This window comes from Phaeoacremonium minimum (genome assembly GCF_000392275.1).
Source record: "Phaeoacremonium minimum UCRPA7 unplaced genomic scaffold PA7_03_scaffold_62, whole genome shotgun sequence".
Lineage (NCBI taxonomy): Eukaryota > Fungi > Ascomycota > Sordariomycetes > Togniniales > Togniniaceae > Phaeoacremonium > Phaeoacremonium minimum.
In genome coordinates, this window is record NW_006920969.1 from 434,250 (window position 1) to 459,525 (window position 25,276).

General features: G+C 47.6%; 5 protein-coding genes across 5 annotated transcripts; 2 read left to right on the forward strand and 3 right to left on the reverse strand.

The window, feature by feature from the left end:
* Window positions 1-3,203: 3,203 nt before the first annotated feature.
* UCRPA7_1173 (putative mfs quinate transporter protein) lies at window positions 3,204-4,992 on the reverse strand (the record flags this gene model as incomplete). Its single annotated transcript, XM_007913760.1, has 4 exons — window positions 3,204-3,252; window positions 3,305-3,644; window positions 3,700-4,806; window positions 4,866-4,992. The coding sequence occupies 4 exons, from the start codon at window positions 4,990-4,992 to the stop codon at window positions 3,204-3,206; spliced, it is 1,623 nt and encodes a 540-aa protein (XP_007911951.1).
* Window positions 4,993-5,736: 744 nt separating this feature from the next.
* UCRPA7_1174 (putative asp glu hydantoin racemase superfamily protein) lies at window positions 5,737-6,027 on the forward strand (the record flags this gene model as incomplete). Its single annotated transcript, XM_007913761.1, has 1 exon — window positions 5,737-6,027. One exon carries the CDS (start codon window positions 5,737-5,739, stop codon window positions 6,025-6,027), a length of 291 nt encoding a protein of 96 aa, XP_007911952.1.
* Window positions 6,028-7,454: 1,427 nt separating this feature from the next.
* UCRPA7_1175 (hypothetical protein) lies at window positions 7,455-7,805 on the forward strand (the record flags this gene model as incomplete). The annotated part of the gene is made up of 1 exon (XM_007913762.1): window positions 7,455-7,805. The coding sequence occupies one exon, from the start codon at window positions 7,455-7,457 to the stop codon at window positions 7,803-7,805; it is 351 nt and encodes a 116-aa protein (XP_007911953.1).
* Window positions 7,806-20,545: 12,740 nt separating this feature from the next.
* Window positions 20,546-21,631, reverse strand: UCRPA7_1176 (putative glycerate-and formate-dehydrogenase protein; the record flags this gene model as incomplete). The annotated part of the gene is made up of 2 exons (XM_007913763.1): window positions 20,546-21,043; window positions 21,101-21,631. The coding sequence occupies 2 exons, from the start codon at window positions 21,629-21,631 to the stop codon at window positions 20,546-20,548; spliced, it is 1,029 nt and encodes a 342-aa protein (XP_007911954.1).
* Window positions 21,632-22,572: 941 nt separating this feature from the next.
* Window positions 22,573-23,522, reverse strand: UCRPA7_1177 (putative class ii aldolase and adducin domain-containing protein; the record flags this gene model as incomplete). The annotated part of the gene is made up of 2 exons (XM_007913764.1): window positions 22,573-23,228; window positions 23,291-23,522. 2 exons carry the CDS (start codon window positions 23,520-23,522, stop codon window positions 22,573-22,575), a joined length of 888 nt encoding a protein of 295 aa, XP_007911955.1.
* Between the last annotated feature and the right edge of the window lie 1,754 nt (window positions 23,523-25,276).

The following is a 25,276-nucleotide window of genomic DNA, read 5'->3' on the forward strand; positions in this document are numbered from 1 at the left end:
TGTTGGAGCAGCTACCTTTTTCTTATACTGAGAATTTTGAGACAAACAATAGCAGATTTACATCACTGATGGACAAAATTATTATGCCACACTTACCGTTTGGAGCAGAGATTAGATTTCATACAGTCGGGCAAGTGAACCACTTGTTGATTGGTCGTCGCCCATGAATCATGTCTTCAGCCTCGGCCGTGGCACAGATCCAGTTTTCTTACGTGGGCCTGCTTGTAATCTCGGCCGCGGGTGAGTCCCACTTCTCTTGCCCGTGATAAGTCTTTTCCCAGGGATGTCTTCGACCACATCTAGCACAAATCGAGGCAAATCCAGTAGAGCGCGCCCGAGCAGATAAAGATGACCGACAGCAAACGAGAATTCTTGACATATCTCTTCCGGGTCTGCCACTATTTGGATCCGGTTCTCGGTCCCGCTACGAGACATAGGTCTTGAGATAACGGAAGAACCAATCAGTGCCTCGTAACATTTGAAAGGACTGCGCGGTCAAGGGACCTTATCTTGAGCGCGAAAAAAGGCGGACTTCTGCACTTCTCAGCGAGAGTGGACTATTGTGCATTTAACTGCCGCCAATGCTGCGACTTCCTGTATCTGATCTCGACATTCTTTGTCTTGATTTCTCCCGAGCCTTTGTCAGGTAAAAAGATATTTATTGCGGCCATGCGCTACCTCCCTTCGAAGCAGCAAGTAGCTGCTAAGTGCACTTCATTGTCGGCATGGGAGTTGCCCAAGGAACCATCTGCTTTGGCCCCGGAAAATGTTTGGTCCAACAAAGACAGTAAGTAGTCCTTGACTCCATGTTTGCCTGTGGTCGAAGCTTTCGAGCTTCTGTGACAGTTTTGTCACATATCGGCACTTGGCCTCGAATACATTCAGGGAAGGTCATGAGGCCTCATCCGCTATCACGACACTTGGTGCTAACGTCGGTGTTTGCAGTGGATCCAGTCGATCCCAAAGATCAGACATGGTCTGTTTGGACATGGGTAAGCACCTTTCGGAAATACACTTTTCATTTGCATCATACTTCCAGCATCAAGACAATATTCTCTCTCGAAATAAGCAAACTGTTTTGATACGTCCCCAACAAATCATTCAGGCGAATTGGGAGATGCTGACTTCATCCAGATGGCTTACTGGGCTACGGAGACGGTCAGTCTTGGGACGTGGCAGACAGGTGGGAGCATGCTTTCATCGGGATTGAGCTGGAGGGAGGCAATCCCCGCTGTAAGTCAATGATCTACTACAAGTCACCAAATTGTCGAGGTCTAGGGTGCTGACTTGTGCGCCCAGGTTGTTCTTGGATCAGCTTGCACGTCCGTTCCCATGGTGCTTAATGGTGCTATTGGTGCCGATCTTCATATTCCATTCTCTGTCATCGTACGGTCGTCATTCGGATACTACTTCGGCTATTTTTGTGTTATATCTCGAGCTGTTTTGGCAATGTTTTGGCTTGGTACGGTTACTACCAATGGATCAATGGCCGTTACCGTCATGATCCAAGCTATCTGGCCGTCGTACGCAAAAGTCGAGAATCATATCGCGAGTAATATGGGCATCACAACCCAGGGAATGATAAGGTAAGGCAAGGCGCTGCTTAATCATATGTCATCTAATACTAATACCTTCATAGCTTTCTTGTATTCTGGCTTATCCAATTACCACTGTTGTTAATTCCTCCTCAAAAGCTTCGACCACTCTTTCTCGTCAAGTTGATCATCACCCCGGCGGCGGCTCTTGCAACAATGGGATGGTGCGTACACCAAGCTGGAGGAGCTGGCCCAATATTTGCAGAAAAGGCTAAACTCACTGGTGCTGCAAAGGCCTGGAAATTCCTGTCTTGTATGTCTTCCGTATCGGGAGGTCTTTCGACTCTCGCGTGCAACATCCCGGATTTTTCCCGGTACGCCAAAACCAACAAGGGACAATACGTCCAGCTGCCGTTTATCCCAACTATCTATACCCTTGGCATGTTGGTCGGAATCATCGGAACTTCTGCCACAGCTGTTATATACGGAGAGCTCATCTGGAACCCTCTCAATATTTATATTCGGTGGATCGGAACAGGTTCAAGTGGAGGACGTGCAGCAGCATTTTTCTGCGGAGTGGGGTGGGCCGTCTCACAGATGTGCACCAACATCACCGCCAATTCGATTTCTGCAGCCAACGACCTCACGGTGCTCTTGCCACGTTATCTAAATATCAAGCGTGGTTGTGTCATAGCTGCTTTTGTTGGAGCATGGGTTTTCGTTCCCTGGAGAATTATGGCATCCGCCACAAATTTTTTGACTTTTATGGGTGGATATGCCATTTTCCTAGCACCTATTGCAGGAATCATTGTGAGTTCTTCTATATTTCGAATCACTGGGGTTATGAGGAAGCTGACTTTGTGTTTTGCAGTGTTCTGATTACTGGGTGGTCAAGAAACGGAAGATCGATATTCCTGCTTTGTATGATCCTCACGGCCGATATCGATATTGGTATGGTATCAACTGGCGTGCAATGATTGCATTCTTGATCTCGCTCGGACCCAATCTTCCTGGCCTTATCAATGCAGTCGGCAGCACAACTGGCGGATCTCACATTCATATCACGGATGGCGCCAAACATATCTATACCTTTGATTGGCTCTTTGGATTTGTAATGAGCGTGTTTGTGTACACTGTGTTGAGTCTCCTCTTCCCGGAACGCGGTGCACTTGTGGTCGAGACAATCCGGACTCTCGAAGTCATACATTCAGAGACTGAGATAACAGTTGAAGGAGAGAAGAACATGAGTGTTGGCGCCACGTCGTTGGAAAGTAAATCACTTAGTTGACCTATGTAATCATTGGGACGGTTTGTTGGTGACTGGAAAGTTAGGGATATGTACGTGAAATGCTGATACACTTGTCATTGAAATGTATTTGCAACTGGTCTGATATCATATACAAATAGACAGAGAGGTGAAAAGTCATCACTCGAGATCGCTAAATTGCATATAATAACGAATCTTCTCTATGTTGTTACGGGGCTCTCAGTGTAAGAGCGATGACACAAAGTATCTATAAATCATTGATCCTCCTAAGCTCCGAACCTCCTCCTGGTCAGGGTAAAGGTTGTAGCATCACGACCCAGGCTATGCAGGTACTACAAGTATGTCGTAGTTATTCTACAAGTATATCGACGAGATACTAGCTATGAGAGGCTTCGCTTCTTTTAAACTTTCACATGGTCTGTGACTTTACCGCTCTCGGCTCCAATGGCGCTACTTCTTGTCATTAGAACCAGCATATATTCTTGAAAAAGGGAGAGCTCACTTGGAATCAGTAGCTTCAAGGATAGCTGGATCCCGAGTCATAGTCTTGGCCCTCTTGTACTGGTTCCACCAAGGACCTTCGAACAACTCGTCAATTCTCTCCATATCCAATCCAGCGGTCTCTGGGACTGTGAAGAATGTATATAGAAGTGCCAGGAAACACCACCCCGCGAAGAACAGGAAGGCGCCCCAGTTGTGAGTGCTTGCAAGCAGTGATGGAACTCCCTTATTAACACCGAAGAAGAAGATCCAGTGGAAGCATTGCGTAATCGCTGCACCAAAGGAGCGGAGCTGGTTGGGCCACAGCTCGCTCACAAAGACGTAGGGTAAAATGAGAAGACCTAGGCGTGGTCAGCAGTCCGATTGATGTAATGGCTAAGGTAATCCGTTACTTACCAACAGCATAGCCAAATCCATGTAGGAAGATGGCAGCAAGGGCAGCTTGCCCAGCAGCGTGGGAGGTCCCAGTAGTCTGGTTGAACTTGATAAAGACGCTGATGTAAATGTGGGAGATCATTTGGACAGTGATGCCAATGAACAAGCTGTTACGTCGACCAAGAGCGTCGACGAAGAAAAAACTGGCGATCAGCGTGTAGAAGAACTTTGCCATTGAGTAAAGACCGGCATATAGAAGACTGTTGGTGGTGCCGCCCTTGACACCAATGAGACTGAGGACAGGAACCAAGTAAGTCGTAATGCTGTTGGCACCGGATAGCTGTGCAAGAGCATATGATACCATGCCCTGCTGCGTGCGACGAAGGTTTGCCTTGACTAGGAACATCTCTTTGCACACACCACGCAGGGCAGCGAACGAACCAGGCTTGGCAGACCCGGATGCCTCTCGCTCCTTGATGATAGACTTCTTGATCTCTTCCACCTCACTCTGTACGCGGGGGTGCTCAAGCGGCAGGCCGCGCAATTTGACCAGAACCTCGATGGCTTCTTCATTTCGATCCACAAGGAAAAGCCAACGAGGGCTTTCGAGAATAAAAAAACTGGCGACGATGACAAGCGCCATAACGATGGTAGGCGCGAAGAACGGAATGCGCCACTGTAAGGAACTGGCGGCCATGTGGAAGCACCCGAAGACAGTAAAGGCCGCAGTTGTCAGAGTGAGCAGCATGATGACGGAGAACCAGGATGTGATCAGGCCCCGAATTTCGGCCGGAGCAACCTCACTCAAAGCGACCGGTCCAATGACAGTCATTGGGCCAATGCCCAAACCGGCAATGATTCGGGCTGCATACATGGCGCCAATGTTTCCAGATGAGGCGACAGCCATCAGTTGGCCAATGATCCAGATAAGTCCATAGAAACGAAATGCCCACAAGCGGCCCCAGACATCGTTGACGAAGTATGTCGATGCCGCACCAACCGAGGCGCCTACATAGACGAGAGAGATGAAATCGGAGACCTGCTTCGGGTTGGTGGCTGACGAAATACCAAACGCATGCTGGAATCCAGGAAGCGACGTAATCGTAGATACAGAGCCCTGATCCCAGCCTGATTGTTCGTTCATGGGTTAGCCTCTACCCGTCTCCCCTGAAGATGACTTAACTCACAAAGCGGAATGCCAGCTGCTGCGTAGACGAGCGATGTCAAGATCAGATTCTTGTTGGAGATCAACGGCCTCGGCGAAGACTTGATATTTTTGATATATTTCGCGAGGGTGGAGTCTTTGAATGCCATTTCGTCGACCGGCTTACCAGTTGGTTAGGTGGTGAATGGGAGATTACCTGGTGAGCCACTGTCTTTCGAGTGTCTTTGCAGGTGGCCTACTAGAAAGATATTTATAACAGTCATAATCATCAAAGACGCTCTTATCAAGGACCCCCGTTCAGTTGCGTAAATACCAGTTATACCGTAAGCCAATGTCTCGAGAGGGAACTTGGCCGGAGCCAGCCCCAAGCCTCAGACTTAGTCTGGGCAGGACCCGAAATCTCGAAGCTCGGGGGAACCCGAACCAACCAGCGCGTCACCCATCAAGAGACCCACGCGAGTCATGGCTCCGCAGATAAGTCCCCTGATAACACGGCTCTTTCACTAGACAAGCCGACAAGAGGAACTAATCACGGCATAATGGGTAGCGTGCAGGCATTCTTGATTGCGGAAATAGAATCAATCGACTATCTGCATCCCAGCTTGCTGGGCTCGCTCTCTTCTCCACTCAATCTTAACGACCATCACCAATGAGGCTGGGCCAATTGCGGGGGTTTACACCAGGCACAGAGGAATTCTTTTGGCGCGGCTTCCCCCGAGAGACTACTTGTAACAATCAGAATTACCACCAACCAACAGTATTGACCTCTTTGATCGCCGCTCATGCTGTTCAGAGCTAATTCTTAAGCTGGCCTCCCTGTCACACCTTACATAGATTAGTCTTACTGGACTGGATACGAACTCGGACATTTGATTATTTGTGATATCGCCAAGATGACCGATTACCGCCCACAAGACAAGGCTTCTCTGCCGCCCATTGGATTCATTGCTGTTCAATGTTTCTTCTATCGCCCTGCCGGCGATGCCTTCAACGAGAACACTTGGGCTTTCCCTATTATCCGCGAGCTCGCTGAGGGTTCTAAGGAGAGTGAGCTTGTCACCAAGGAAGCTTATGATGGTGCTTTCATCGATAATTTCGTTGCTGCAGGCAAAAGGCTCGCTGAGCGCGGAGCAGTTGGAATTTTGACTAGCTGTGGATTTCTAGCAATGGCTCAGCCCCTGTAAGTATATTGGGGAGAATACCTTGCATTGCGGGATGGTGACTGACTAGCATCTGTAGATTAGCTGAGCGACTCCCCATCCCTGTTGCAACTTCCTCTCTGATCCAAATACCAAGCATTCTCGCCTGGTTACCACCCAGCAAAAAGATCGGCATTATTACGTATAATGCGAAAGAGCTTGTCTCACTTCATTTTGAGCGATTGGGAATTTCTAAAGAGCACGCCGCCCGGTGCCACATCGCGGGTGCGCCTGATGGGGGCTCGTTGCGTCTCCTAGTCCAAGGCAAAGCACCTTACAGCTTTGCTGATATCGAGAAAGAAATGATTGATGCAGCAAACGAGTTGCTGAGCAAGCACAGTGATATTGGAGCGTTTGTACTGGAATGCACGCAGATGCCGCCATTTGGCGAGTCCGTACAGCGTGCCACTGGCCTCCCGACGTATGACGTATTCACCATGGGTCACTGGTTCTATTCTGGACTTGTTAGAAGGCGTCCTAACGGCTGGGGCGATCTGGAAAGTCAGAGTACAGGACCGCTGGTAGAGAGAAATATTATGTAAAATAAATAAGCTTTGTTGGCTCAAATAGTCAAACCTACTCACACCGTATTCACGATGCTGCTACCGTGTAGTCCAATTTGGGCTTGTCTCGACTGCAATTGTGTTATATCCTTCGTGGTTCAGAATGTGAGACTAATGAATCTCCTTCCTGAAATACCTTGGAATCCCAGGCTAAGGATAAACCTTCTTGGTCGGGCAGTTCGGGTAGTTGATACTCATTCGTCGATGTCTCGTCAAATTTACTAAAGCAAATAAAATGCTAAAGCAATGGTATATTAAGATAGAAAGTCGTAGTAACATATTGTCTATTTATTTTGGATACAACTAACGCTATTAGTTCTTGTTAACATTGACTAGCTTGTCGGCAAGACCACCTAGGTACCGTGAGATTTGTTACGCGCTCTACATGAAGGTTCACTACATAGATCAAGTATTAACGTGTGTGGTAATTTAGGACAAGATGAATATAAACGTTGGGTCGTCCCAAAACTTGCGTATCCATCGCCTCTCAGTCATCGTAAAACCACTTGTCCAGCAGCGCTACACATTTCACAATTACTGCCACAGTCATCCCAGTTTCGATCGTTTCGCAAGCAATCATGCATCGACAATTCGTAGATTCCAATGACTCAACGCACGACTCACCACAAGACACAATGGTATTGAAATTATCGAGTTACCCAACCCAGAAAGTATATAAAGTGCCCTTGCATGTGCAGAGGACACAATTGCAATTTAGGTCTTGCCCACTCAGACCAGTGTCGAAGAACTGACATTGATCTTCAAGCCTCCAGCCTGGGGAGAAGCAAAGACACTATAAAACTCTTTTGAGATTGATCGCAGCATACATATATCTGTTTCCTCCGGAAAATGTCGGTCTCGAATTCGTCAGAGGGCTCCATGCCACAAAAGGAGGGCGTGGTTGACCAACATACCACCGACAATGCCTCAGATGCCGAGGATTACAAGGGTGTGACGGCAGAGATGGCAGAAGACACCATTCAGGATTTCTGGGAAGATGTGGATCATGATTGGCAGTCTTCTATACAAGACTGGGTGGAAAACTTCCAAATGGAAGAGCAGGATGTTAAGGAAGCCCACTCAGAGCGGCAAAAGCTGCTCGCTACATTCAAGAAAAATAACAATCGCGCACAGTTTTGGAACTCGCAGGTAAATCTTCTTTCCGAGATTTTCAACAAACTAGCCAAGAAGGACGTTTGAATTTCGAATTCCTTGCTCATTGGAGTTGGTGCCTTTAGTACAGATCTTCAGAAGTTTTGAATGCAGATTTGTGTTTGAATTTATAGCAGCATCAGATTGCAAATTAAGTCCTTAATCTCTTTTCTTTAGGCTGGTTTTGAAGGATTTCATTTCGACTGCTATTACGTGAGTTCATTGGAATGACGGACAAGACTGATGCGGTCATGCTTGCAATTCTCATGAAAATCTCTTATTTAAGTATGGAACGCAGCAAACATGTTGTTTACATAATGCAGGGCACCTCTGATCATGAAGAGTGGCATCCTCCGATATCAAAGCAGACATCAGTTTACGAAGCCAATGCTCGTCGAAAGAATTAGCGTATACGGACTCATCTTTGTCACGAATCAACTCACCTCAGAAACACACGCAAACCCGCAATGTTGCCCCGCAGAGCACCCCATCTACATAGGGTCTTCGAAGCAGAGATCTGCCGGGCTAAGTCACTCTATACGTCACTTGCCATCCTTCAACCACGTGGAAGCTGAAATTCATGGCACTTGACTACACCGAATTGACGAGGTAGAGAGCGGATAACCCCTGCTGCATGAGACAGGGTTCTCCAAGTAATGCGGGGTTTGTGGAGACTTCGGCATTTCGGAGTAGGTGTAACGGACTACGGAGGACCTTGAGTGGGGATCTACATAACAGACCTACCTCCACGAGACGCTGCTCCAGTTGCTTGACTGCTCGTCTGTGTTGCCGGTATTGATGACCGGAGCAGATGCTATACCGTTCCGCTGCCAATGAACCGCAACAGCCAAAGCGAGGCGGTTCTTACTATGAGCCCAGCCAATCCCGCAACGCAGAACGAGGACTCTGGGGATGCGTCAGAACCTGCCATATCTTGCAATGGCTGCCGGAAAAGAAAGCTGAAGTGTTCGCGGGAGGCTCCTGCATGTCAGAATTGCAGAAAGATTGGTACGTTTCATTTCAATCTTTGGCATTCCCAGGATCCTTTGTTCGACAGAAAGTTTTTATTATATTCCTCGAGGCTTGCCCAGCACCGAGTATATTGATAAGCCGATATCGAGGTCTTTTCGGCCATTTTAGCTGACATAATCCATTGCAGGCTGTGATTGTGTCTATGAGACCAAAAGAGGAAAACCAGGTCTAAGGGCAGGGGCAGTGGAGAACCTTCACCGGCGACTCGGTATGATTTACTTTATTTTAGTTCCGCCTGTGTTGATAACGCTAATGTGTGTAATCACAGATAACCTAGAAAATATCGTTGTCCAGCTCCAAGAATCGGCCGAAGGCCCTGCTGAAAGTCAACAAGATGGACGAAAGACGGGAGAGCAAAGCGTGCCGTCTCATTCTGAGGCTGTGGGTTACAAGATACTCTCATTCTTGGCCAAGGAGTTTCAACGTTTCAATGAATCAAATCATATAGATGCACTTGGACCAAATCGGGAGAGAAGCGGCAATGATGGCTCAAGTCGAAAACGAAGACGGCTGGATGAGAACGTATCCCCACCACTGACACCCATCACACTCGAAGTGTCTCCCCCTCAACCCCGATTGGATGATCTGGATGCTATATTTGAGGTTTATTTCTCACATATTCATCCATGGATACCAATGATACATCAAGGAAGGCTCGTACGAAGACTGAGAGAACCTGTTGAACGGCCAAAGCTCGAAGTCGTGCTACAGGCCATGATTTTGATAGGCTCCAGGTTCATTGTGCCAGACGACGACCCGGCGAAACATGTGGATTCTTCCAACTCGGAAATGCTGCGATCCTGGATTGTCTCAAAGGCCACAAGTTCAATGTGCCTGGAAAGCCTTCAAGCATTGATAATTGTGGCGTTCAATGATGTCAGTGAGCAAATCGAATATTGCCGGCTATTTGTCTCTAATTTGATTTTAGATCGGGAATGGAGCAGCTGAAAAGGCTTGGTCATTAGTCGGCTCACTAACACGAACGGTCGAGTACATGCAACTAACAATCGAGGACGAGGAACGGACAGATCGCTACTCGGTCTCGCAACCGTTTGTCTCACTGGATCGATCAAAAAGCTGGACCGAAGAAGAGGAGCGTCGTCGTGTATTCTGGAACATCTTCAACCTCGACCGGTTTTGCTCTGTATCTATGGGTTGGAACACTAGTCTGACCTCCGACGATGTCCATCGCCGATTACCCTGCGATGGAGTTCACTGGCGCAAACAAAACTTGGTATCAACACCGTACTTTGGCATATGGGACAAGTCAGCAGGGAAGATTGGCAACCCAATAACGTTTCTTCCGTCTCATCATTTCTCGCCATCACAGCCTCCTGCAATGGAAGAAGATGTGAACAGCCCACAAGAACTCGGCACACAAGCGGCAGCTTCGCCAGAGGGGTTTTCTGCCTCTACCATTGATATCATGATGTCCACGGTTGGGGCATTTGCTTACTGCATCGAGGCAACAGAGTCACTTAGTCGGGTCACAACATATTTCTTACAGCAGAAGGTCAATTTCAAAGACCCGAGAGATATTGGAAGCTGGTTGACACGGTTCAAAGAGCTGGACTTACGGCTAGTCCATTGGAAAATGCTGTTGCCCAAGAAATGGAAGGTCCACATGGATTGCCGGCCTGCTACGTCAGGCAAGATGGATCCGAATCTGACTCTGGCTCATGTCACTCACAACACATCAATGATCCTCCTACATCAACCAATCGCATTCCCACTGTCTCATTGGGATTTCAAAAACAGATTACCAAGCGGTTGCAGTGCTGAAACCTGCCAGACTGCCGCAATCGAAATCGCCATTATCACCGAGAATTATCTCATAATTACACCACCAAATGTGCCCCTAGCTGTGCAATACTCGTTTTGTGTGTATATTGCAGGTCGCGTCCTAATTGCTCATTGGAAGTATTACAGTGATCAGACCCCTGCCCCCGAGTTTTGGTCTCTGGTTCAGAGTTTGGATGCTCTATCCAGTAGGTGGACAGGGAGTCGCCAGAGTGCTTTACGAAGCACAGCTAGCGAGAACTGCGACCTAGCTGCTAAGTATGCCAACAAGCTGAGAGAGATTCACGACAATTGCATAAGGAGCAAGACATACCAAATTAATGTTCTAGGTTATACCCGCGATATCGACCATCGATCTGAGAAAACACCAAGCCGTCACATAACCAGGCGGTCAGCTCCACCAGAAGTTGCAAGTTTAGGCTATGTACAGATTTCTAGCCATGAACGACAGCTAAATTCAAATCTGGTTCCCGGGATCATGGCCAATACTTATCCGCAGCTGAACGTAGATACAGACCTGGCAAGTCAGGAACAGTTGAATGATGATGAAGGAGGAAGTAGAGACGCCACATATCCACATCTGGAAACCGCTTTGCAGACGGGCAATGACCTTAGCGCAATATCTCAAGTGCTCTTAAATCAACAATTCATGGGAATGGATCGTATAATCAGCTTCGACGATGGTATGTTCACGACTGACATAGAAGGCGGCGGTTGGTGAACCAAGTTGTCGCAATCAAACGCCGCAGCGTTACAATTGACGGTCCTAAGGGTATTCTAATAGTAATCTACCAGATCATTTGAGTGTACTATGCTCGATATATGTTCACATGTGTTCAACTCGTATCAATTCATTCAAAATCATACTAGACCCATTTGCAGCAAGCGGTTTCCAAACTGTACTAGATAATAGTCTCCATAGACAAGACCGTGGTTTCGATATTGTCTCCTTGCATTCTCGTTGTTGTTCGCCGTTCCATGTTTTAGAATACTGTCAAATCGAGTGTCATCCTCAACATTTTTCACGTCGATAGTAGCCCCCGTCTTGAACTCTGCCTTCTCCTGCGCCAATGAATACTCCAGAGTACCTTTGACTAAGTTCATGGCGGAACTCAAGAAATGCGAAGAGAGACGGTATTGTTGATCCGCGTTGAGTGCTTGCGACAAAATTAACAGACCATTCGCTGCAATGAATGCAGAACTTGAATCGCGGACCACGGAGCCCAAAGTTAAATCCTCTGGTGCATCGAAGTCCCAGGGAGGTGTAGAATATCTCTGAGTTGATTTTGTCCTCGCACCCCTTAATTGGAGAGTGTCCATTCGAAAGAGAAAATATTCCGCAACACCACATGCAACATCAAGGAATAACCGATTCTTTGTCCACATGTAAGTTTGTGCATATCCAAGAATCGCCCAAGACTGCCCTCTTGCCCATGTGGAACTGTGGTCATATCCTTGGGCTGTAAAACGCTGCTTGACATCTCCGGAGATTGGATCAACATTGGCAACGTGACAAGTTGAGAAAAGCTGTCCTTGATAACCGCCGACTGTCATAGAGACCACTGACTCAGGACGAAGGTGAGTCCGTATCAAGCTCTTCGCGTGCGTTTCAGCTATGATGGCAAGCCTGTTATCACCACTATGTGCTGAGGCATAAAACAAAAGGTCGAGATTACAAAGACTATCAATAATGACAATGATATTGGTTTCCATATCAGTCACCACAATATCTTTTTTGATCACCAGATCCCAACTCCGAATAACACCGGCAGATGGGACATAGCGAGTAGCTAGGCTGTGAGCTGCACGAATAATCGAATTCAGACTCCTCTGATCTCCTGTCGTCTCCCATTCCAGGCGCAGTGCCGGCATGATTATAAAGCCGATGTCGTGTGTGTCAGTTCGAGCAGCCATGTCATGAAGAGGTTCTGACCAGATTTGACACAATTGGTGCAATTTCTTTCGGAAGACTTCACCAACAATTGGTAATTTGGGCAAGATCGACTGTGGGTGGCGTATGCTTCTGACTAAAAGCTCGTATAGCGATCCTGGGAAGAAGCCGCAAGTCCAGAACTCAGCATCTCGTAGAACATAACGTCCAGCATCTGGTCCGTCTTGGGGGACAAACTCGGGAAACTCGGTTGGCCATGGTCTCCCGCTTGCTTGCGAAGTCGAAGCCGTCCTCCATAGCTTCGCGACAACATTTTGTTCGAATAATTCCCTCAAAATACTGTCTAGACCTGAAGATTCCTTTTGGGAGGACTTAATGAAACCAGATGACAGGAGATTCTCGTCAGTTGAGGTGTTGTCGCTTTCCAAGATACTGCTTGGCTGTGAAATTAAACTGGCTGGCGATGAAGCGGATGACATGTTGGAGATTGATTTGCAGCTCTTTCTCTATTACTTCAAAGGCTCACTATACGGAACAAGATAGTGATGGATTTGACCGGACTGAGAATTGACGCGGCTCTATGTTTTTTTCTTTTTTTTTTTTTTTTTTTCGAGAATTGTGATTATGCGCACTGCATCTACACGAATATGCTATGCCCTGTTCAGTAAAAAAGCCCATCTCAGGGGCCATTTCATACTCCAAGTTCTCAGTAAACAGACAACATAATCGTCGGTTCATGTATCCGGTGCCAATACTCCGTCGTATCCCTAGAAAGAGGTGCAATATTACATCTCTCTTTCATTAGCTCAAGGTTTTATTCCATTTGTTATCTCAACAGCCACTAACCGCTACGGAGCGGAAACGCCGACTGCCGCTCCAATTCCCCCGACGTGTCGCGAATCGCTTCACCGGATTCTGAAAAGGCTCTCCTGGATTTATGCAGGGAAGTGTAAAGCGTTATATACTTAACGAGCTTATTACAGTCCTGAGAACGATTCAATTCTCCTAGCAGGCTTCCCCACTACTTCTAACTGGATTCTGTAGCATTTTTAACTCAATCCTACAGCTAATCCTCAAGATGACAACTCCTCCCGTCACTGATATTGTGACTATCTAGCTATGAAAGTTATAGAAGACGCCTGTTGCTATTATCAATATAGGTAAAACTCAATTCAAATGAATGATTGATATTGTCTGCTTGACTGTTATCCATACAACCGCTCTGCCGCAAAAGCTGCCTTGCCAACAAAACTGTGCAAAACGGCCAGTCTTGTTCAAATGGCTTGATTCGTCGAACAGCGAAAACGCCTCCTTCTCAAGGATGAAAGAGAATCGAAATTCTTAAGATAAAGATAGTGTATATACAACCAGTGTCGCAATTGAAGCAGGAGCTGATCGATTATCACCTTGACCATCTTCGGCATTCCCTTTTGCTCGGCGATTCGAGATATTCATCTGTTCCCTAAACCTATTTTGCTGATGGCGCAGGGCAATTATATCTGAATGTGTTCGATGGGTTCTTTCTGAAGCGTGATCCACACCAAGCCCCATAACATTCTCCTGGAGGAAGGGTCTCATTTTCAACAAGAATCCTTGAATTTGTCTTGGGAATTGTGATGCTTTGACAGTGTCTATGAAAACAAGACTTCTAAGGAACAGAAGGCTGCGAGCCCATATTAAATCATGTTCAAGAGAAAGATAGACTACAGGGTGAACTCCTAGAAAAAAACTGAGGAGGGTTTGTGCACCTGGAGCCTTCCGGCAACATCATTCAAGCCTTGTTCTTTCATTAAGCCCTCATCACAGCTTTTATGTTCGCATCTCCACGAACCCACAACATTAAACAGATAGGGCCCTTGGAAATCTACTTCTTAGAAAAGTCCTAGAGATACGGGTGTAAGTGCGGCTTTAGCGCCATAAGTCCGGCAATAGCAATGTCATAGGACGTACGCACCATTGTAGTAAGGCTTTCACGCCAGTGTTAATCCTACATGAGATCGACCATGCTGATAAAGTCCGCTAAATCTGGTATATGTGATTCAAACACTCGATAACAAGAAGCTATCACGATTCATTACAGCCGGAATCTAGATTGAGATGATGTCTATATATGCTATTTGCGTGGCAATGATGGCTTCTACTCATTATCATGGGGTCCTACATTCACTATGCATGATCTTGTCAGAGATACAGCCTTTGGGCATCTTGTGCGGCTGTTTTCGAGAAAAAAACTACTGAAATATCCTGATGAAAATTATTCGGCATTATGGAAACAAAGCCTCCAGTCTAGGAGAACAGCACCTTCAGCTGCCGTCGAGAAGGAGAGTAACTTTAGCGGCGACATAGCTAAGTGAAGTGAGTAAGCTGGCAGGGGTAAGACCATGCTCCCCCAACTCAGTGAGTTCAAGGCTTCAAGATTTTCCTGTCAATGAAATGTGACTAAGCTTTTCTCAGTACGGTGGACGGATTCGCCATTGGAGCAAGAATGCAAGGCATGATGTATAAACAATAGCTGCCGAGTTTTCGTGCAATGATTGGAACGCTGTGGACAATATTATGCACTTAACAGTTCCACCAATCTAACGGTTAATAGCACAGCCGGCCTACGAAGCCGTCACCACCGATCAATGGTCCGAATGCCGAAAGCATACCCCGACCTAACCAGAAACACCTCGAAGCCTATTAGAATAGTCATTACATACCTATAGTGCGCATTAGAAGATAATCGTCTATGTAAATCTATGCAAACATTACCATGACACACCTACACGACTTTTCAGATAACCCTTTTGAGACTCGCCTAGATCTTATCCGAGCCGTTGTAGCACTTTTGAAACCACTAGAGCAATATAAGTCTCAAGCCAAAGCACGCATACGAATATCTACAGACTCCGGTGCTGGCTTCGACGAAGTAGCAGCTCAGCTGGAAGGTTTCGCCCGCCCGTTATGGGCAGTTGCCAATCTTTTCCAGTTCTCCGCTGCCGATGTGTGTGGTGAACCAATTGATGATGCATCAGCCCTTGTCCAAAGGGTCAACCTCAGCTCATGGATTCATGGAATTATCGCAGGAACAGATCCCGAATCGCTGGAGTACTGGGGAGACTTAGGAGACTTTGACCAACGAATGGTTGAGATGGAATCAATTTCATATGCACTTCTTACAACACCTCAGGCTTTTTCTTCTTTGAGTGAAGATGCTCAGTTTAATCTCGCCTCATGGCTCCGACAAATTAATTCAAAACAGATGCCCCAAAACAACTGGCTGTGGTTTCGCATATTTGTTAATCTGGCACTGTGCACACTCACTGGCACCGTTGAAAATATTGAGGTTGATTTGAATACTCTGGATACCTTCTACATAGGTGAAGGCTGGAGTAGCGATGGTCTGTGGGGCGAGGAAAGAAAGCAAGCAGACTATTACTCTGGAAGTTTCGCAATACAATTTGCGAGGCTGCTTTTCGTGAAAGTTATGGAAGAAAGCGGGAAGTCCTCGACATACAAGGAAAGAATTGATAAGTACAAGGACGATGCACGACAATTTGCGATCGCCTTCTGGAGGTACTTTGATTTTAATGGTGAGAAGAAATACGTCTTATGGTAGGCTTTTCCTGAGCTAATAACGAAGATAGGGGCAGCAATACCTTTTGGTAGGAGCCTAACATATCGATTTGCTTTTGCGGCTTTCTGGTCGGCAATTGTTGCTGCTGCGGTAGAGCTGCCACCACCTTTAGACAATCTCGGCATGATCAAAGGCTTCTTGCTTCGCCATTTGCGCTGGTGGACCCAACATACTGGGATCTTCAATCCTGATGGCACACTTAACATTGGCTACACTTACCCAAATATGTACATGAGTGAAGATTACAATTCGCCCCAATCAGTATATTGGTGTTTGAAGACTTTCATAATTATTGGACTTCCTGAGGATCACCCCTTTTGGGCCTGTGAAGAGCTTCCTCACCCCCTGGATGCTACCGCTCGGAACAGTTCTATCGAGGACGGCGGTACTTCAATAAGCCAAGTCTCCGTTATTTGGCCACCAAGACACATTCTATGCAACATGAAGCAACATCACTTTTTAATTTCATCTGGCCAGTCAACCGCCAAACATCATAGAGCCAGAGAGGCTAAGTACGGGAAGCTTGCTTACTCATCGGGCTTTGGTTTCAGTGTCCCAACAGGGCCACTGCTAGAACAGCTTGCCCCTGACAGTACTATTTGTCTCACCTTGGATGACGGAGATACGTGGTTGGTAAGATGTAATCCTTTCGACGTCCACTTATACTCTTTGAGGATTGTCACTCCGGACATGGCTCGCGAAAGTTCTATAGAGATCCCGGCTCTCCGCAGTACTTGGAAACCCAAGAACACGGGAGATCTTCTGGTGGAGACAACACTTGTACCTCCTGTCAAACAGTGGCCTGGATGGCATCTACGCATTCATCGATTGAAGTGGAAACCGAAATCATTTCCAACAGGGAACGCTACGATACGTTTAGTAGACAGCGGTTTTGCCGCACCGGCTCAAGCGCGCAACGGGTTTGCCCTAGCCAAATTTCAATCTCAGCCTGACACTACGACGAGGTCAATTCAAACAGAAGGATGGCTTACCGAAGATAACTCTTGTCTCATATATTCTGATCGGGGCTCGAGCGGCGTTGTTGATCTCACACAAGAGTCACAGTATGCGGATACCGCTCACCGACATGGCATTCACCTGAAGAGTGCACCTCTGTTGCTGCGACCAGATGCAAACACTAATCTCATCTCTCAACGGACCCTTATTCCATCAATTGAACATCACATTGCTGAAGACAAAAGTGCGGAAAGAGTCAACGTGTCGACGTCGCCAGATGATGCTTATCGTGAGACATGGTTGATCACTGGTATCTTCGCCATCACAAATTCCTCTGTAATCGATGCTGGCGATATTGAGAAGTTCTGGTGTGAACGGCCAAATATACGTCTTTCGACCCGTTCAAACAAATCCCCAAGAGACTTTGAGATTGTGCAAATTTGTTGAGGCAAAGGCTCGGGGAAGTGGGTAATTAGCAGCGTCGCATTGCCGCGCGATTTTCATTCATATGTATGCGACTCCTTTTTACAAACCCTATCGCAGCAAGCGAAGTGAAACACCCCTAAAAATTGGCTAGCACGGAAGATTATGACTAGCTTAGAGATCTTGAGGACAAATCAAGGAAGGTTACACAGGGGCTATGTTCCCGCAATCCTATTATGTCAATGCTCACTCATGATACGGCCAATAATTCCTATTTTGTTTATATACTCTCTTTATATCTTCAGTGTGGCTATGAGTCTTGCTTGCGTTAGGTACTAAGCTGAGACCAATTCTTATCACACATAATAAAGATACGTAGCGCGACCAGAAGAGTTTTTCTTCTTCTCCCAGATAGAATACACACAAATTAGTATTTGATAAATTCAATCTTGAGTTTAACTTTATTCACAACCTGGATCTTGCTATACCTCCAGCGAGCTCAGCTTGCGACACAAGAGGTACATTACCCAGAGCCCTCTTGCCAGCCTTTCCCTCCATTAAAACGTTGATTGGAGCTTCGTCTACACTCCTTGCCCGCCATTTCCAAGCCTGCACCGCCGGCCGGTCCAACCCAACACCCTCCGCTATATCGGCGATCCATTTACCAATACATGGCATATATTTGAATGCGTGGCCACTCCCTGCAGTCGCCACCATTAGACCATCAGTGCCAGGTACTCGATCAATGACCAAATGGTTGTCATAGCTGTCATTATACCAACAGATACGAGTAGTGTGTATTGTGATCCCTTCCTGGCCCAGCTCCGGCAAATATTCGTTGACGAAATTGCTAATTACTTTCAATGCTTGTGTAGGGATCGTTGTGAGCTTTTCTCCGTCGGACCATCGAGTGATGGGTGTACTACGCTCTTTCCCGTCTGCTTGAACCGTGGGATTGGTATATTTCGTTCCACGATAGCCAATCTTGAACAGACCATTTTCGTCCCTAGGAAATCCGTAAAGACCCCCTTCCGCGCCGTTTCTCATATTCCACATCCAAGTTGGAAATTGATCTGCACCGAATCTGTCCCAAAGAGGCGATTCTTTCGGTATCTTGTAGATAACGACAGAGCCAGCAGAAGCCTCGCACAGCCCGTCCAGTTGTGGGATGACAGCAGGCGTCCAACCACCGCAGGCCACTATGGTCAGGGAAGCATTATGCATTTTCCCATCGCGAGTTTTGATTCCCACAATCTTCTTAGCTGACGAATCTGCGTAGCACAGTGATTCGAAGGCACCAACTTGTTGGTCAAGCACAAAGCGCACCCCAAGTTTGCGTGCCTTGTGCAGAGCAAATCGGCAAGCTTTATCGGCCACTGCCATGCCGCCCGCGGAATCTAGCACCGCAGTATTCGACTTCCCCCTTTGCTTCCTTCTGAAAGGATCTAGTCCGAATGAAAAACCTGTCTGTCGTGCGAGCTCCTCGTGCGGAGCATAACCAGAGATCAGTTGGGTCTTATACCCAGCCTTCTCGACGTTGATCACCGTATCCCTTTCGAACTGTGGCAAAGTATCGGCGTCTGTCATGGAAAGGTTTCCGTTCGGAATGAAAACACGGTCCGCCGTGGTCATTCCTGGTGGTACGGTGCGGCCACTGGCAATTTCCTCATTCCAGGCCTTCCACCCGTCAACGCCCTCGAATGAGAGATCTTGATAGAGAGTAACAGCGCCATAGGCTGTTCGGACAATCTTGTTTATGTCGGCAGATGCAGCGTCCGCTCCTTTGAAGTATGAGTAAAGCGATGCATCGTATGGCTGCTTGTCGAAGACCGTAACATTCTTGTAACCTCGCTCTGCCAAGTGTAATGCTGTGCTAAGGCCGAAGGCACCTGCGCCAACGATGATGATCGGAGAATCTCTTTTCAAGACTGGTGAAGCCATCGCGTCGATGGTTTGATGTCAAATGTCCAGTGGCCGTGAACTGCGAAACAATGATCACCAATTGCCTACACAAATGAATTCAGCTTCGACTTGAAATTGGGTCGCGTCCAGGCCCTGCGGTCTGAAGCTCCGTTGGTATAAGTCAGGGCAAGCTGTTGGCAGGTATTGATTGTTGGCAAGGCTACATTCGGTTTCCGCCGCCAAAGTGAGTTCGATCGTATGACGGAAAATACTTAGCGGCCACTAGTCGGCATGGCAATCCTCTAAGGAGCCTGATACGATGTACAGGATGGGAGTTTCTTTCACCAATATGGTCGGGAACTGTTTAGTTCGCATCAAGTCGCATTGCGGTCTAGTTGATTGGAAATAAAAAGAGAGACATGGTTTGGAATTTCCTTACGTCAGGCTAGAATGTCGTAGCGCTCATCGTTATCTGAGCTCCACTAGACTAAGCAAGCCTTAGCATCCAGCCGCTGTAAGTGTCGCGTGGATGATGCTCGGCTTGTCCCGAATCTTCGGCGCCTACAATGTCGCAAGGCTTTCGCCTATCAAGGCTTGCCGGACTGAATTTACAGCATGACCCTTGGCCCAATGGACAAAGTTCAATATCACTCAAGCAAAAACGCGAGTAGGCTGTCAGTCATGTCGAGACCCTTGAATTCTCCACTAGGACTCATTCTTCAACTCTACCGTGACTTTTTCGGCGAAGCTCATCTCAATGTGCCGGGCCACGTAATGGGTTAACAATCCATGCCATGACTTCTTGATGCAACCTGGGAATAGTTCAAGTTCAAATCAATTTTTTCTAATTTACGGACGAGACCATATGCATATTGATAATTTGATTTAAGTACGTCCGCACGGGTAGATTCAGTCTGTATTGTATTGATAATCCCAGCGGCTCTTTCTGATATGTCTCGCTAGTGACCGACAGAGAACCCCTCAACTCAACTCGTTCCTTCAAGCTCTCACGTGGAACACTCACGATGTGTAGCGACGCACTGGTGTATTGATGTAGGAAGCTGTCAAACTATGACAGCGCCACGTTGACCATTAATTGCCCGATCTAATCTCTATATGAAAATTTGGTACAGTTGCTTTTCTTTCCGGTTCGTCCTTCCGCCCTCATTTCTTCAGCGGCAGTACAGGCGAGTTTGGTTTTCCCGTCTTGAAGAGCGCCTTGATGTTCTCGAAGCATTCCCTCTCCGCCTTCTGGTATGCCATATCCGTAAGGCCGCCAAGATGGGGTTGTACAATCACCTTGTCGCTCTCCAGGAACCATTTGTCTACGTTTGGCTCATCACAGAAGACATCTAGTCCTGCACGCGTAACTTTGCCAGAAGTCAGGGCATCCTTGAGTGCTGCCTCATTCACTACCGCACCACGAGCTGTGTTGACCAAGAATGCACCATCCTTCATAGACGCGAACTCCTTCGGTCCAATGAGATTCGTTGTGTTGGCATTTAGTGGGCAATTTAGGGAGACAATGTCAGATGAAGATAGGAGCTCATGCAGCGATTTGCAGTAAGTGGCTCCATATTTAGCTTCTTCCTCCGATGACAGTTGATTCCGATTGTAATACCGAATCTTGAGGTTGAAAACTGCTGCCTTCTTTGCCAGGTACTAATAAAGTGTGAGCATGGCTGAATGACTGTGCAGCTTCATAGATGTATGGCTCACCTTTCCAATAGCTCCCATGCCAACGATACCGAGCGTTAGCCCTGAGGGATCTCTAGCCGGCACAATGCCCTCAGCCTTGCGCCATGTGCCATTTCTTGCGCTCTTCTCAGCATTTGTCGTGTTCCTCAGGACCGCGAGAGTGAGAAATAGAGCCATATCAGCCGTGGCTTCTGCAACAGCGTCAACCGTGTTACAGAAATAGATGCCCTCGTTGGCCAACCACTCAGCAGGAAATTCGTTGAAACCAGCACTTGCTGACGTGACGATACGCAGGCTAGGAGCCATCATCCGGAACATTTCCTCATCGAAGGGCTCATACGGGGGAGTACCCATTCGAATAATGAAAGCATCGATAGGGCCATTCTCCTTGAGCTCTACTGGGAGCTTCTCCTTGGTCTGCTTGTGATCGTAGGCCTCTAGTATGGTGAAGTCATACTCTTCTTGAAATTTGGCCAGATAATCGTCACCGACGAACTTCGGCTTGCCGAGACAGACGACCCTCGGCTTCTTTTCAACACGACTTGGAGACATGATGGTGATGGTGTGGCTGTGAGCTTGAGGCGGGGTTGTCCACAAAGAGGAATGCAGGTAATGACAGGCAGGGCACCGAATGTGTCTTACGGGCAAGATCCAATGGGCTCCCGACAATGGACACTTCGAGATAAGAAATCGAAAGGTGTGAAAAGCAAGGGACCTCAAAAGATAGCTCGTTCAAACATGGACATTAGAAAGCCGATGCAGTAAGTCGGCTGTTAAGCTATTCTAGAGTAGTCTTGCCAGTCAGTGCCCATGCTCGTCACCGGTGTGGGGCACTCGTTAGCTCGGTTTCCTCCGAGGACAGCGTAGAATTCTCCTTTTGTTCTTCACAAACCCTGCTCGGATTCCCCCGAGCTACCTTGCACGCGCTAGCCACTTACAATCGCCCTTGGCTCTGAAGATGCCATTGGGCGATGAGAAATGCATGGGTCTTGCACTCTGGCAAAGATACCGAGATGAACTATTGACAAGTGGCAATACACGGATTTGAAAACACCGAGATAGAATATAAGTCTTTATGTGAGATGTCAAGCATGAACACTTGATTAATAAGACGCGAGACGTGTGTATAATGTGTCGTAGACACATCTAGAGCTGTTCAATGAACAGCACGACGAAAGCATGTGGGCTACTAGCTTGACTTCAGAGACATGACAAAAGCGTGAACCAAGAACATATGCATATGACCTTTGATAGAGTTCGCAAAATTCTAGCGTATCGAGGCTCGTAACAAATGCTGTATGAATTATAATTCTTGACGAGATGAAAGCATGATCAGGAGGAAATTATGCAATTCTTTCATTTCACCTGTGACTCTTGTGATTCCTTCGAAGGGCTATTGTTATGACTTGGTAGTTAGACTTCTTATCAATTTTCATACGCGTGTATGATGAGTAATGGTTTCGTCCGCCTATGCTATTCCCCAACATCGTAGCTTATAGAAGAAAGTCACCATTTGTCTCTTTTATCATCAAATCGTACTCCGGCATGAATTGCATATACATGATCTCAGGAGTGCCTGTTCCCTTCTTGGTATACGCGGCCTCGTCGGCACTTACTATCGTTTTCTGTAGGCCAGTTACCGCGCCATTTGTTCCGGGAGCAACAGATCCCTCGACCAACAGCTGGGCGTGACATGCTCGCTCTAAAGCAATGAAGAACGCAGCAGCCTCAGCGATCGTTGAGCCGCAGGTTAGCAGGCCGTGGTTCTGCAGGATGATGTTTTTATTACGTGGCCCTAAGCAGTCGGCGAGTCTGCCACCTTCCTCTTTCGCAAAGACTACACCACCGAAGTTGGCATACACGGACAGGTCTTCGTAGAACATACAGCTGTCCTGATTGAGCATGTCGATAGGCCGACCGAATGTAGACCATGCCCTGCCGTATGGACTGTGCATGTGACAGGCAGCGTGGACATCTGGCCGTCTGGCATGAATAGCGCTGTGGATGATGAAGCCGGCAGTGTTTACGGGCTTGTCAGCGCCACCGATACGGTTTCCATCGGCATCGACTTGGACCATGTCAGACACCTTGAGAAGGGCAAAATGCACGCCATACGGGTTAATCCAAAACGTTTCCGGATCGACGGGGTCTATCAAGTGGTCAGTCTGATATTTGATTGGAGGTATTATGTGTGTTGGAGGCAGAACACACCTCTCAGGCTGATGTGTCCGCTGGCACCATCCGCAAAGCCCAGCTTGGCGAAGATTCGGAAGGCACCCGCCATCTGTTCAAGCTGCCATCTCCGCTGGGCCTCCTTCGACTCGGGGCGCGGGATGTGGTGGATCCTCTTAACCTGCCCGTCCCTGTTTTCTGAGTTGAGCGCCGACCCGCCGGTCTTGATGGGCACAGAAGCAGCTTTAGTGACCGTGGTGGTAGACGACATTATGAAAGATTGAATGATCGCTAAAGGAAAATGGATCAGTTCGTTTTCAAGAGGGAACACAGTTTAACTGGCAGCTAACACCCATCTAACACCATATGCAATGTCCGAGATGTTTTGTCTTGAAAAATAGCTTCAGCAGTGCCGATTCCACTACCTTCAGGTATGTGGCAACTTGTGTGCGGCACGCTGATCGGATACCCCCGAGCTAATGAGCACGCAGACCGGCCACACCTGGCCGCCGCTTGAGAGGCCGAGATGCGGAGATATGACACTCTTGTGGGGCCTCACGTATCCCGGTAGATCCCGCGGCCAACCGAAGCAATGAGATGCGTCACTGCCTCCTCGGTCGGATGGCCGATGTCTGAGATCTAATTCATTGAGATAGTTGCTTGCTTCGGAAGGAACCGTATCAGGCCATCGTGAATGATATCAACTCGGAGGAGGAGCGCGAGGAAAGGTTGAAGTGGATGGATGGATGGTAAGTCAAACTTGAAATATCCAGTCTTGATACAAGAGATAAGATATCTTCATGATTACGGCCATTGCACATCTATCTATCAATTTCCTTCTGATTTAAGATTTCTAAGATTTTCCCTGCCAAATGGCTTCAACCATCTCTAGCATTGGCCAACAAGGCTTTGGTTCTGGCGGCAACCTTGAAGCTCGTTTTGTCCATCCCGATGACCTCCGAACAACCTTTGCCCTTGCCCTGTCGCAGATGTACAGGAACGAGGTTCCTCTGTACGGAGACTTGATCCGTATCGTCCAAGGCGTCAATGCAAAGGTTCTTTCCAATCCAGAGGGCGCTTCTAAGAGTGTCGACAGCTTAGAACGTCTTACTCTTGAGCGTCATGGAGCTATCAGACTCGGGACACCAGAGGAGCTTCGCACGGTCCGCAGAATCTTCGCCTTGCTCGGCATGCAAGCCGTAGGCTACTACGACTTGTCTGTTGCCGGGTTGCCAATGCATGCCACCTGCTTTAGACCGACGTCGACGTCATCTCTGGCACGTAACCCATTTCGAGTTTTCACGACATTACTTCGTCCAGAGCTTGTGCGATCAGATAAAGCACGGGAGCTAGCTTCTCAACTTCTAGCAAGAAGAAGGATCTTTACCCAAGAGTTGATCGAGACGCTTGAAATCGCTGAGTCTCAAGACTCCTTACTGCAACCACGTCAAGCCGAAGTCTTCATTCGAGAAGCTCTCAAGACATTCAGCTGGCAGCCTATTGCGGCAGCAACGCACACGGAATACCAAGTGCTAAAAGCTGAGCATCCTATCCTCGCTGATATTGCCTGCTTCCAGACCGCCCATATCAATCATTTAACACCACGAACACTCGACATCACAGCAGCACAGACAGCAATGGCTGAAGCTGGGATGGCTGTCAAAGACCGAATCGAAGGACCTCCTCCACGAGACTGCCCAATCCTGCTCAGACAAACGAGCTTTCTAGCCCTGGAGGAGTCGATTCAATTTAAATGCCGAGAAGAAAATGACCAGGAACTTGTCGACGGCTCTCATAAAGCCCGCTTTGGTGAAATTGAAGAGCGCGGCGCCGCCGTCACCCCCGCAGGCAGAGTTTTATACGACCAACTGCTTCATGATGCAATGGCAGATGCAGATGGCCTGACGCCAGAGGCTGTGGATTCAATCATTGTTAAAACATTCCAGCGCTACCCAGACTCGTGGAAAGAGCTGCGGAAACAAGGATTGGTGTATTCGGAATATCGTTGCACTGGCAAGGCTTTCA